This window comes from Kogia breviceps, chromosome 12 (assembly GCF_026419965.1).
Source record: "Kogia breviceps isolate mKogBre1 chromosome 12, mKogBre1 haplotype 1, whole genome shotgun sequence".
NCBI classification, from domain to species: Eukaryota; Metazoa; Chordata; class Mammalia; order Artiodactyla; family Physeteridae; genus Kogia; species Kogia breviceps.
Window position 1 is genome coordinate 52,048,460 of NC_081321.1, and position 13,012 is coordinate 52,061,471.

At 39.7% G+C, this 13,012-nt stretch overlaps 2 protein-coding genes across 4 annotated transcripts in view; both read left to right on the plus strand.

The window, feature by feature from the left end:
• The window catches only part of XPOT (exportin for tRNA), a 154,353-nt gene extending 147,456 nt beyond the window's left edge, over positions 1 to 6,897 (plus strand). For all 3 annotated transcript variants that reach the window (XM_067009686.1, XM_059080333.2, XM_067009685.1), the window contains exons 24-25: positions 2,406 to 2,462; positions 5,248 to 6,897. In XM_067009686.1, the coding sequence (XP_066865787.1) occupies positions 2,406 to 2,462; positions 5,248 to 5,274 (84 nt within the window). In that variant the 3' untranslated portion in view covers positions 5,275 to 6,897. The remainder of the gene's footprint in view (positions 1 to 2,405; positions 2,463 to 5,247) is intronic.
• Positions 6,898 to 9,186: 2,289 nt separating this feature from the next.
• TBK1 (TANK binding kinase 1) overlaps positions 9,187 to 13,012 on the plus strand; it is a 47,241-nt gene continuing 43,415 nt past the window's right edge. The window contains exons 1-2 of the mRNA XM_059080343.2: positions 9,187 to 9,440; positions 11,863 to 11,980. Coding sequence (XP_058936326.1) covers positions 11,894 to 11,980 — 87 coding nt within the window. The 5' untranslated portion in view covers positions 9,187 to 9,440; positions 11,863 to 11,893. The remainder of the gene's footprint in view (positions 9,441 to 11,862; positions 11,981 to 13,012) is intronic.

The window sequence follows — 13,012 nt, forward strand, 5'->3', positions numbered from 1 at the left end:
TCCTTGAGAATGTAGTAATATTTATAGGATAGCAAAAGTCCAAATGTCAGGGAGGGGGCCTATGAAACTGAAAGAGAAAACACTTTTTATTTTCACTACCTTTAACAGAAATTTAATTTCCTACCATTGTGTAGGGGACAAATCACAGTAGTATTTGCATTGCCTCTGATGTTGTCACCCATAGATATCACAGATATTTCTATATTGCATTAGTTGTTCCACAGATCTCGAAATATTATATTCATCTTTTTGAAATTATGAGTTATTAGAATATGCCACTAGACCTTGTTATCTAAATCAATAAGTCTTATTCTTCTACCACATGTCACAAATACATTTGATAACCATAATTCATTATAATTCGCTTCCTTTGTAACCCGGTATGTCACAAGTGTGTTTTTTAAAACATTCTGCAAGAAGTCCAGCAGGCTCCCCCAGACTGCCAGAGGGGGCTGTGGCACACGAACCTCTGCTCTGAAGGTTTGTGCCAGGTAGTTCATTTTACACAGGCCAAGCTCACCAGTGCTTAATTTGTGAATCTGAAACCGTATTTTGAGGTAAGTGCCTGGAAAGCTATCTTACATTTTGCACTCTTTCAGAGTGATTTTTATGATGGCATTCGATTGTTTTCTGGACACATAGTTATCCAGACCTGTTGTCCAATAGCACATAATTCTAATGAGGTAGAAACAGATCTCACATAAGAGTAATCATAAAACTCATTTTTAGTGAATTTATGACCTCTTATTTTATGACATATCTTTAACTTGATATTAATTTTCTCAGTTATCATTTGTTACACAAGTAAATTAGTATTTTATGAAAACAATACATTATTAATTACTCATGTGATCTTTAGTGCACCTCAAAAATAGAAATATACCATTCAATTTTAAATAATATCAGTAGTTTCCCAGATTGCTAAATGAAGCAAAATTTATTTTTCTTTTTTCTTTTTATTGGAGTTTAGTTGACTACAGTGTTGTGTTAGTTTCAGATGTACAGCAAAGTGAATCAGTTATACATATATCCACTTTTTTAGATTCTTTTCCCATATAGGCTATTATAAACTATTGAGTAGAGTTCCCTGTGCTATACAGTAGGTTCTTATGAGTTATCTATTTTATATATAGTAGTGTGTATATGTCAGTCCCAGTCTCCCAATTTATCACACACACACACACACACACACACACACACACACACACACACACATTTCCCCTTTGGTAACCATAAGTTTGTTTTTGGAGTCTGTTTCTGTTTTGTAAATAAGTTCATTTGTACCCTCTTTTTAGACTCCACATATAAGCAATATCATATGATATTTGTCTTCTGTGTATTATATTTCTATCTAATAATTAGCTTATAAAAGACAATGATTCCCAGTTTTTCCTTTTTCATATGCCTTCTGACAGCACTTTTTGCACAATCCTATTTTTTTTTTTTTTGGCTGTGCCAGGTCTTAGTTGTGGCATGCAGGATCTTTTAGCTGCCACCTGTGGGACCTTTGGTTGCAGCATGCAAACTCTTAGTTGCAGCACGTGGAATCTAGTTCCCTGACCAGGGATAGAACCCAGGCCCCCTGCATTGGGAGCAGGGAGTCTTGGCCACTGGACCACCAGGGAAGTCCCTGCACAATTCTGTTGAAGAGAATTTTCTCTTTTTCTTTCCGTCTGGCTCTGCTCAGTTACCCTCCTACTAGATGAAAACAGCCATAGCCACATGGTTTTTGTCCCACTCACCCTTCTGAGGCAAGAGTCAATCTTGCCCAGGAGGCCATGTTCTCAAAAGTGAAAGCAGCCTGACAAGTATTACATTTGAAAATGTCATATAACCTTTTTGGTGAGGAACTGTTCAGGTTAATTAATTGATAAATTATAATATAAATCCTAGAGATTTGAAGCAGCCTAAATACTCATTGATGGGTGAATGGATGAGTAAAATGTGGTATATACATAAAATGGAATACGATTCAGCCTTAAAAAAAGGAAATTCTGTCATATGCTACAACATGGATGAACCTTGAGGATGTTATGCCAAATGAAATAAGCCAGTCACAAAAAGAGATGCTGCATGATTCCACTTACAATGAAGTATCTAAAGTGGTCAAACTCTTAGAAACAGAAAGCAGATGGTGGTAGCCAGGGGATGGGGGCTGGAAGAAAAGGGGGAGTTGTTCAATGGGTATAGAGTTTCCGTTTTGCAAGATGAAAAAATTCTAGAGATCTGTTGCATGACAATTGTCTATAGTTAACACTGCTGGTACTATACACATAAAAATGGTTAAGATGGTCGATTTTATTTTTTTAATCATAATTTTAAAAGAATACTGTGGTTTTGAATTATGATGAATTTAATACAAATAGACTCATTCTTTTCTCTCTCCTCCCCTCCTGGCCCCCCAGGAGTTTTGCCAAGCGCTTCAGCAGCCTGATGCTAAAGTTTTTAAAAACTACTTAAAGGTAGGTATTTGGAAAAACTTATATATCTTCATACAATTAGGTGATGTTTCAGAGCCAAGAGAGAATACATATTACAGGGTACTGTGTCATACTGTAGTTTGACCAACAGTTACATATTTGGGGATCTCTTTGCTCTAAAACCTGCTTCTAAGAATCCATGGTTAATAGATGTTACACTTTAGAGTTTTCTGTGAAGCCCCTTTCAACTGAGCTCCTACAAAAGATTATAGAAAGTTAGATAAGCAAACTGAATGTGTATGTGCCTGAGCATGCTGGTATGAAAATGTAAGTTTCCTTTAAGTTTTGTGATGTAATAGGAACTAGAGGATTGGGAGAACAAGTAATGTTTATGAACAGCTGCCCATATTGAATTGAAAGGAAGGAGCTAAAAATAAAGAAACAAGTATGAATTACTTGGTTATATCCTATCTTGAAACTTTTGAATTGCAAAATGGACAAAAAGAATTCTCAGATTTGGCCACTAAGGCTCTTTTTACATTCATAAAGTCACCAAATTAAAACAAACCAACCAATCAACCTCCAGATTAGCAAGGAGTACCAAATATGTATTTGGTGTTCATTTGTACAGTTAAATCCATGAAACAGGTATCTTGCTTTCACCCGGGTAGTACTCCATGACTGCTTTTTATGTAACACATACATACTATGCTAACTGCTGCAAATACCAATATGAGTGACTTCCTTGCCCTCAAGGAGCTCATGGTCTGGAAATAAAGTTATAGTGTGACAGGATGAGGAACTATTCTTTATTTTTATTTATTATCTTCATTCAGCAAATTTGACAGTAAAGCACTGTGTTAAATTTCTTAGTGGCAGGTAACTTAATGGCTCCCTCGTTCTTTTGCCCAAGGCATTCAAGTCAAGGGGCTTTGCTGATAAATAAATGTGCTATCCTTTGACTTTGGTTCTAACATCTTCCCTTGCAAGTTTTTCCCCTAGTAGTAGTTTGTCAGCTTAAACTGACAGAAGAGTTTGTGAGAAGATAGAGTTACTGTCTGTCATTGAGAACCCTCCCCTCTCCCATTTCCCCATAAAAGCAAAGTGCTTGGGGCTTCCCTGGTGGCACAGTGGTTAAGAATCCGCCTGCCAATGCAGGGGACACGGGTTCAGGCCCTGGTCTGGGAAGATCCCACATGCCGCGGAGCAACTAAGCCCATGCGCCACAACTACTGAGCCTGTGCTCTAGAGCCCGCAAGCCAAAACTACTGAGCCCACATGCCACAACTGCTGAAGCCAGCATGCCTAGAGGCTGTGCTCCGCAACGAGAAGCCACCGCAATGAGAAGCCTGCACACCACAACGAAGAGTGGCCCTTGCTCATTGTAACTAGAGAAAAGCCCACATGCAGCAGCAAAGACCCAACGCAGCTAAAAATAAATAAATTTAATAAATAAATTAAAAAAAAAAAAGCAAAGTGCCTGTGGAGGTAAACTCTGTTAAGTAACAGATCAATCACACTGGATTAATGGACTAAAAAAATTGTAACTCTCTATTAGAGGTAACTGTTATAGCAGATCTGGGTACATTGTAGCAGGCTTGTGCCCCAAACATATTCATCCAAACAGCATTTATAGTCTTCCTCCCCAGCCCAGCTTCTCTTCAGTGATAGCGTTATTCTTCTAGTTGGAAAAAATGAAGTTCCTTCTTTTGTGCCTATTCTGTTCCTATCTGATTGATCCTTAGATCTTGCTGATTGTTTCCGCCTTGCTCTCTAACTTCCTTTCTGTCTCTACTGCTGCCACTCTGGTGTAGGCTTCTTATCTCACTCTGATTTCCCTTCCATTGTTCTATCCAAGCTGATCTGTTTAAAAACATTGAACAGTCCTCTGAAATTCCTTCCTCTTCCTCATAATCTTTATAACTTATTGACTAAAAAGTACATATTTCTTAGTTTGGCATTTAGGTGTTTTTTTTCAGATTCTGATCTCAGACTACCATTCCGGTTTCTTTTACATAAACAGTCTTTACTATTCTTGCTGTTCTTCAAGAATTCTGCCTTATTAGCATGCTTCTCCTTTATGAATTCTACCCATTCTTCTAGGCTTATCTCAAGCATGGCCTCTTTGTAGGGCTATTTTTTGCTCATATATTGATGATTCTTTTCTCTCCACTTAGTCAATAGACAGTTAATAATTGTTAAGTGAATGTCTGATCTACTAGGTGTTAGGGATATAATGACGAATGTGGTCCTTATCCATAACGAGCTTACTGCCTACCATTTATTCTTTCAAGTACTCACTTAACATGTACCCAACTATGGAAGGTAGTAATACTGAGCCAGTGCCTAGCACAACCTCTAGCGTACTCATTCATAGTCTCAAATGTTGAATTGGAAGTATTTTTTCATAAATAAATAAATAGTTAAGAGATAACAACTGCTGTCTTTAGCTTTGACTTGTTTGTTTCCTCCTCAAAATTTAATTTCCTAGCATTAACTTTGATAGTAGTGCCAATCAGCAAAAAGGTGTCAAGAGCATGTTTTCCTCTGACTGCTTGAATCTCACAGCATTGGAGGCAATACCATATTTGCACTAGTAAATGCCAAAATAAGTTATCTCTAGACCTTATCAAGTTGTCCAGAAGAGAAAGTTCTTGACTTGTATGATGTGTGGATTTATGGAGTATGTGAAATGTTTTACATAATCTATTGTACTTTACGAAAGAGTGACTAGCACCCAGTAACCTGGAGCCATTCTTCAGGTAAAGGTGATAATCTTCTGACATCAGTACTAATTGTACTAATACTTCTAATACTTTATTTACAGGTGTTTTTCCAGAGAGCAAAGCCCTAAGGACTGGATCTCCCTGTGCCTACTTCATGATCAGGAATTCCAGTTAATAATTTATAAAGAAACAATTTTTGTGTGCCATTCACACTGGTCTTTTTAACACTGCTTTGAGCTTATTGCAGTATATGCATTGGGATTTTTCTGTAAAATGGGTGTAATTTTCCCTAAATTACTGGTATGTGACAACTAGAGAAGTTGCTTGCATGCCAATTCAAATCATTCTATATAAAAATGCTGTTATAAGATACAGCAGAGTTATCCTAGTACCCTTTTTTTTAACTTGAAAATTTAAGTCCTTTATAAAGACCATAGCAGGAAAACAGTGTACTTTTTTTTTTAATTGCTGAATATAAAATGTTTGAAAATTTTAATTTTCTTTTATGTGTGCAGACTCAGAGTATAGGGGAAATACAACAAATCAAAACTAATTTTTTGTAGATAGCCATTACATTTCTTTAAACTGTTTCAATGCCAATGTGTATTCTACAAAAGAGAATGGTTTCATAAATTAACTGATTGAAGAGTAGGTGCTGGTGTTATACATTTTTTATAAAAAAGGAAATAAATTTTACGTAGTGAAATCTACTGAATCTTTTTTGGAATTATTATAAATACTGGAGTCTTATTTTCTCATCTCTCCCTGATTTCCCATTTAAAGGATTGCACATATAAGTGTATGGGTGATTTATTTAATTATGCTCCTAAAAGATTACATGTGACTTAGTTCTATTAAATAATTTAGAATCTTTTTTTTAATGAACTAGAAAAAGCCTGTGTCAGTATGTTGATAGAATTAAAAATCTAATATTTTCCGTCTTACTAGATTTACTTAGGGTACAATATACCTATGTGTTTATGATGCTTGTAAGTAGTAGCTGCCCATTTAGTTCCCCTGCCTTCCCCCATTTTTATTCATGACTATGCAAGAAACCAATAAGACAAATAGTATCAGTAGTAGTATTGGAAAAGTAAGAAACAGTGGACAAAACTGAGCAGCACATTTACTATAGTCATCATTTAAGTTTAAATTTTAAAAGCCCAAGTAAGGTTTTAGGGTGGTTGAGGGTTTTTTTTAACCTTTGGCCCATGTGGTCCCTAGAGGTTTCATGGATGGGCTTCAGTGGTCTTCTAAATTCCCTAGAATTGTATTCTAAATTTTGCACATAAATCTTTTCCTGGTGTTAATTCCAGAAGAGATTATATTTTCCTTACATCATAGAACAAAGGTACTAAACTAAGTTAACAGTTAATTGTAAAAATAGATCAGTGGAATGTATATTATACAGTCAGCCCTCTGTAGGTGCAGGTTCCACATCCATAGTTTCAACCAACCTTAGATCAAAAAATACTTGGGAAAAAAAACTTGCAGAAAGCTCCAAAAAGCAAAACTTGAACTTGTTGCACTTGGGAACAATTTACATAGCATTTACGTTGTGTTAGGTATTATAAGTATTCTAGAGATAATTTAAAGTATATGGGAGGATGTGCGTTTATTACATGCAAATACTATGCTATTTTATATAAGAAACGAGCATCCAAGGATTTTGCTATCTGGGGGATCCTGGAACCAGTCCCCTGTGGATACTGAGGGATGACTGTACTTAAATAAAAATGGTTTTAAAAATAGATGAGTGAGAGCTAGTTGTTTCTTTTACAGTGGGAGAGATCATTGCATCTATTGCAGTGATCTTTGAACTAATTGTCCAAAGTATACTGAATTGCATAGCATGGTAGTTAGCTTAGACAGGCTCAGGATCCAGATTAAGTAGGTTCAAATAGCAGTGCTTTCAGTAATTGGTTTTAGAACCTTGAGAAGGTTAAATAACTTCTCCCTGCCCCAGTTTCCCCATCTGTAAAATGGGGGAAATAATGATAACTACCTCATAACTAAGAATTCAGTAAGTTAAACATGAAAAGAGCTTACTACAGCATCTGCAAATGAAGGCTTCATAATAGCTATTGTTATTGTACTGTTTATTCCGTATATGTAAAGGCAACACCTCCTTTTCCCCTGGCTCTTTAAAGCCCTTCAGAAGATTAACAAGTTTTCAGAGCTAAGAGAAATCAAAACGTGGGAATTAAGAGTCTGTAACAGAAATTAAAACTTAATGTTATCTAATCATGTGTAATAATTCCCACCTTCCTTCCCTGAAGTTGCCTAGAGCACTTTACTTAGGGAGTACCATAGCAATTAGGAAACTCTGTTCCACCATGTATTACCTTTTCTGTATTGTTCTTAGTCTCCAAAAGCAAACACCCAAATAATTGTCTCAAGGGTGAATCTCATCTGTTAACAGCCTCACTGAGGCAGTAAGACTGAGGGATTTGTATGACTTAACTATGGAACTACAAGAGTTTTATGAGGCCTGGTATAGTTCTGTGCCTAACAGTTTATTTAAATCTTAAATACTAATATTAATTGGTTCACAAACGGCTTGATCTTTAAGAAAATGTATTTCAGGGCTTCCCTGGTGGCGCAGTGGTTGAGAGTCCGCCTGCCAATTCAGGGGACGTGGGTTCGTGCCCCGGTCCGCAAGGATCCCACATGCCGCGGAGCGGCTAGGCCCGTGAGCCACGGCCGCTGAGCCTGTGCGTCCGGAGCCTGTGCTCCGCAACGGGAGAGGCCACAACAGTGAGAGGCCCGCGTACCGCAAAAAAAAAAAAAAAAAAAAAAAAATTTCAGTGTTCCTCACTCATGTGGTAAACATGTGAATCAAGGCCTTCAGCTAATCACATTTTCTCCCATTCACCTTTGAGATGTGAGTTATAAGGAACTTGGACAGGTTCTCTTCTTGGCATTAGTTAAGGGACAACTAAAATTGGTGGGAATGTAAGCAGTGAATAGATTGTTGTTACAGTAGAATGATTCCATCACTTAAACATTGTTTAAAGTTTTAATAAAGTAAATTCCTTTGTAACAAGCATTACAGTGGGCTTTTCTTATCTCCATTGTATATATGATACGTGATTAAGAGGCTTACAGAGGTTTTTTTTAAAAAAATGGCTTAAAGTCAGTATTTGGCAGAGAGAGCTGGGACTGCAACCCTAGGTCTATTCCATTCAAAAGCCTCTGCTCGGGCTTCCCTGGTGGCGCGGTGGTTGGGAGTCCGCCTGTCGATACAGGGTACACGGGTTCGTGCCCCGGTTCGGGAGGATCCCACATGCTGCGGAGTGGCTGGGCCCGTGGGCCATGGCCTCTGGGCCTGCGCGTCCGGAGCCTGTGCTCCGCGGCGGGAGAGGCCACAACAGTGAGAGGCCCACGTACCACCAAAAAAAAAAAAAAAAAAAGCCTCTGCTCTTAACCACTCTGCCATAGGTTCCTATTTCACTGCCGGCTCCTATAGTTCTCATCTGGGAAGAACTCCCTCCTTCCGCCTCCCTCCCTCAGAAATTTAGCCCTTATCTGCAGAGGTCTCTTTGGCCTCTCTGCCTCTCCTTACTATTAGAAAGGCTGCAGTTCTATCAGTGGGCAAAAAGGATCGCTCGGGAATAGCTGCTTGAGATCCTAGCGGCACGAATACTGCAGGGGACCGGATTTTAGTCCCTAGATTCTCCAGTATTGCCATTTTCCAACATACCGTCTAAAAAGGGAATTAAATGAGCTTATTTACATTAAGAATCTCACGTCCGAATTACTCGCAGCCGATAATCTGGCTCCCCTGCAGCCAATGTGGTCTTTAAGATACATACGAATCTATCCCTGCAGAGCATGATATCCTCCAGCGATGGCCCCCCATATGTCCAGCATTCTGCACACCCGTGCTTATTTGCCTGTTTGTAATCACCCGTCCACTATCACCTCACTCCGCCTTTTGCTGTCGGGGACGGGGCGGGAGTCGCAGTTGGAATCTGAATCCTTGCGCTCTCTGCGCAGGGCTCTCCGGCTTCACCGTCAGAGTAAGGGGGGACAGGCAAAGGGTGTGGACGGGGTCCAAACGCCCCACAGTCTCTCGGCCCCTCGCCACAGAGGCCTCGGACAGCCGGGCGAGGGAGGAGCGCTGGCAGCAGAGGCCCAGGCCCAGATCTGTGCGCCGGAACTGCGCGTGCGCACCCGCACGCCGGCCGTCGGTCACGTGACCCCCCACCAGCTCTCGCGAAGCCGGAAGTGGCCTGAGACACAAGGAGGCCGCGGGAGCCCGCTGGCGGTGGCGCAGCGGAGACTGGGCGAGGTAAGCGGGGCGGGCGCGGGCGGAGAGGCCGAAGGCGCGCGGGGCACGGGCTGCCGAGCCGGGGACGGCCCGCACGGAGCGCTCCCGCCCCCAGTGGGAAACTGGGATGCTGAGTCAGGGCGGGGGCGGGGCGGCCGACCGGAGGAGCACAGCGGGACCCCAGGCCGAGCCCTCCCCGGCTCTGGCTGGGCTGACACCGCCTCCCGGGTGTCCGGAGCGTGCGAAGCCGGCCGGGATGGTCGCTCGTGCCCTTCCCCTGCGTCAGGACTCCTCGTCCTACGGCCGGCCGTCTGACCCGGACCCTCCCTGGTCTGGTGGCGCTGGGCAACCGAGAAAGAATATGTGTCTGTTACCGGGGTTGGGCCCTGGCCGCCGGACAGGCGGATGCCCCTTTCCCTTGGAGTTAGGCTGGCCGCTTTCTACCCCTCTTTCCGAGCGTGGATGCTATTGGCAGTGTTTAAATCGTTTGATTTTTTTCAGACGATTAAAAAGAGACGTGTTTTAGTGAAGCGGGGGTTGGCTCGCCAGAAGCCGAAGACGTTTTTAATGTACACACCTATAATGCAAATGCCCAAACCTTTCCTTTGGGACGTGGCTTATGAGTGTAATTTCCAATCCGTTTCCCAGGTATATTTAGTAGGTGGCCTCAAAACAAGTTCTACCCAGTAATTGTCAAATGCATAACCAAAGACCGACTTTTTTTCACTGAAGAACGCTGAATGTAATATCTGTTTAATAAATGATTTACTTAGTGGTAGAGTTTGGAAATTCTGGAACTTTGTCCACATGCAGCGTCACCAAGCCTCTTTTCATCTAGGGACAGATGGTAACTTTCATTTTGCACAGCATAAGGAAGTAGACTTAAGGCAGGATTACCAGTCTCATACTTGTTGAGTGCCTGCCTATATTGTGTCCAAATTTTGGAACGATTTATATAGCAGGTACCTTCTGGGTGTGCTGAGTCATGTTTTAGTATGTGGTTATTGTGGGGTTATTGGAAGATAATTTCAAAAGACGTTTCCAAGATCATTGTGACACCATAGTTTAATTTCTGCATATAGAGAGCAGATATCTTAGCTGATAAATGTGTTTTACATTACCCACTAGGTATAGATAGATACTTAATGATGTTATTTGCCAAGTATAGTTATCTCAAGCAAAAGTTACATTAATGAGCAAAGCTTTTCATATTGAGAAGTATTTGAAAATATTATTGAAAAGATATTTGAGAAATTTATTATATCAGTAGCTGACAAATGTGTATTTCATACTTTGAAAAAGGAATCGTATTTTTATTGCTCATTTCCAATAAGTTGCTGTATGTAAAATTCCCTTATCTGAATTAGATGGGTGGTAAAATTATATACATCTCTCTGAGTATATCAAAGATTGGTGAAATTCGGACACCTGGCCATTTTTTGTGTACTTAACCCTACTTGGAATATTGGCAGTCATTAATTCATCACTGAATACCTAGTCCATTCTAACTTAACTGTGAAGGGAGAGCAAGATCTGTTTTGATTCAACCTGACATTGCATCAGGTTTAAGGTGGCATGGTGGGACAAGTGTTTATGCTATTTAGCATACCTCATTTTTATTCCAACATGGAGCTCAAATATTTACAATATACTTTTACAGCTTTTCAATATTGAAGGACAAGGCTAGGGGTGGTGCTTTTTTTTTTTTTAATAGACTTTATTTTTTAGAGCAGTTTCAAGTTCACAGCAAAATTGAGCAGAAGGTGCAGAGGTTTTCCATGTACCTCCTGCCCCACTACATGCTTAGCCTCCCCTTGCTTATTTTTTTAAGACTTGCTAATACACACTCGGTATGTGTATATTTATATATTTGGAGGCGGAAGAAACTATCCTTAATTTCAAAATTTATTGCTGAAAGGTCACCTTTGCTTCCTGATTGTCAGGCTTTGTGTAGGTGAAATTTTAAGTTATACAAGTGTTATGCAGTGGCAACAGTTGTTTTCATTAGTGTTGCCCTGCCCTCGAAGGAAAGAAAGAAATTTTTTTCTATATTTCTGTTGTATTTTACCTTATTACTTTATTTTAAAACACTTTAAAATATGATTTATCATTGATTAATCTTTCAAAATATTTTAAGGAGGTAAATGGCCAATATCACTCTCATTGACAGAGACAAAATTAGAAGGGAAGTTGATGTTTTTTCAGCCCTGTGAATAAGTGAATTAAATTGAATATATAAGATGTTATTGGTTAATGTTTTTTCAGAGCCCATGCAGCATTTTAGTCTTTAATATTGCTGGAAAGTTAGATTTTTTTTGGACTGTTTATGCACTTTGATTTAGTAATAATAGGTGATCTTTCTTGAGAGTAAAAATAGCTAACATTTGTTTCTTAAATGTATTATTCCCTTAAAACAAACATGCAATTTTTTTTCTTTTCTTAGTATAACAAGAGCATCACCTAACCACGCCGAGATGCAGAGCACTTCTAATCATCTGTGGCTTTTATCTGATATTTTAGGCCAAGGAGCTACTGCAAATGTCTTTCGTGGAAGACATAAGGTTGGTACAGAGAATACTGTAAAAGCACCATATATGTAGTTTTCTGAGACGCACACTTGTACTAAAGTGAGACTTGGTGGTTTTGATTAATTTGTCTAGAGAGAGTATGTGTTTTTGTGGCTGCTTAAGATATAGCTTGTGTCAGATGCAGTAATATCTACCCAGTGGTGGCAGAGGTCATGTGTTGGGGAATGGAGAAAAACAGAAGGTTGTTTGAAAAAAGGAACTGGGGAAGATTAGTGTTGTGCCGTTTGGTTTTTTCCTCGACCTAATCCTCCTACGGTAGTGATCTCACTGACAGAGTTCAGTGCAGCAGTGATTTGGGGTAGGAGGTAATAGAGGGAGTCATGGTGAGGAGCAGATGGGTATTTTTGAGGGAAACCCACAGATGATTCTGTTGTGCTGTACTAAGGCTTCATGCCCCCAGAGTAAAACATTCTACAAAGTAGATTGGAGTAAAGTGAGGTTATCATCAAGGAGCCCAGGTTTAAAAGACTGTATATCCCGGTAATCAGAACTTGTTAGTGCAAGTGAGAATAGAATAAAAGGGCTAATCCCAGAGGCATTTCAAGAACCAAAAGGACTTTGTGTCAGATTCTGTATTGGAGGATGAAGTGAAAGATAATTAAAGTCATTTAAAATGAAGAGATTTAAGATCATTTAAGTTTCTATTCTGGGAAGGAAGCTGGAAAAATAATGGAATAAAAACATCCTTTTATAATGCAAATAATCATTCACTAGTTTTTCAGCACTGTGAATTCAGCACAGGAGCTCTAAACATTTTAGGAAGGAGGAGTTTCCTTATATTTTTCTGTATCCTTGAGACCACCAGTCAGTTCTGTCTGTGGCAATGAGATGAACGTTCATAGGTGCGTGCTGTTTCCTCTGTGGCTCTTAGAGAGTGAATCAGAAGTGTCGTACTGTTTTCAGCCTTTTTTCACCTCCAATTCTAGAATTGTCTGCAGTTTCCAGTCCTTGGTCAGATTCATAGTGATCAGCCTTGGATATTTCTGTCCTAAAAATTGTTTGTTT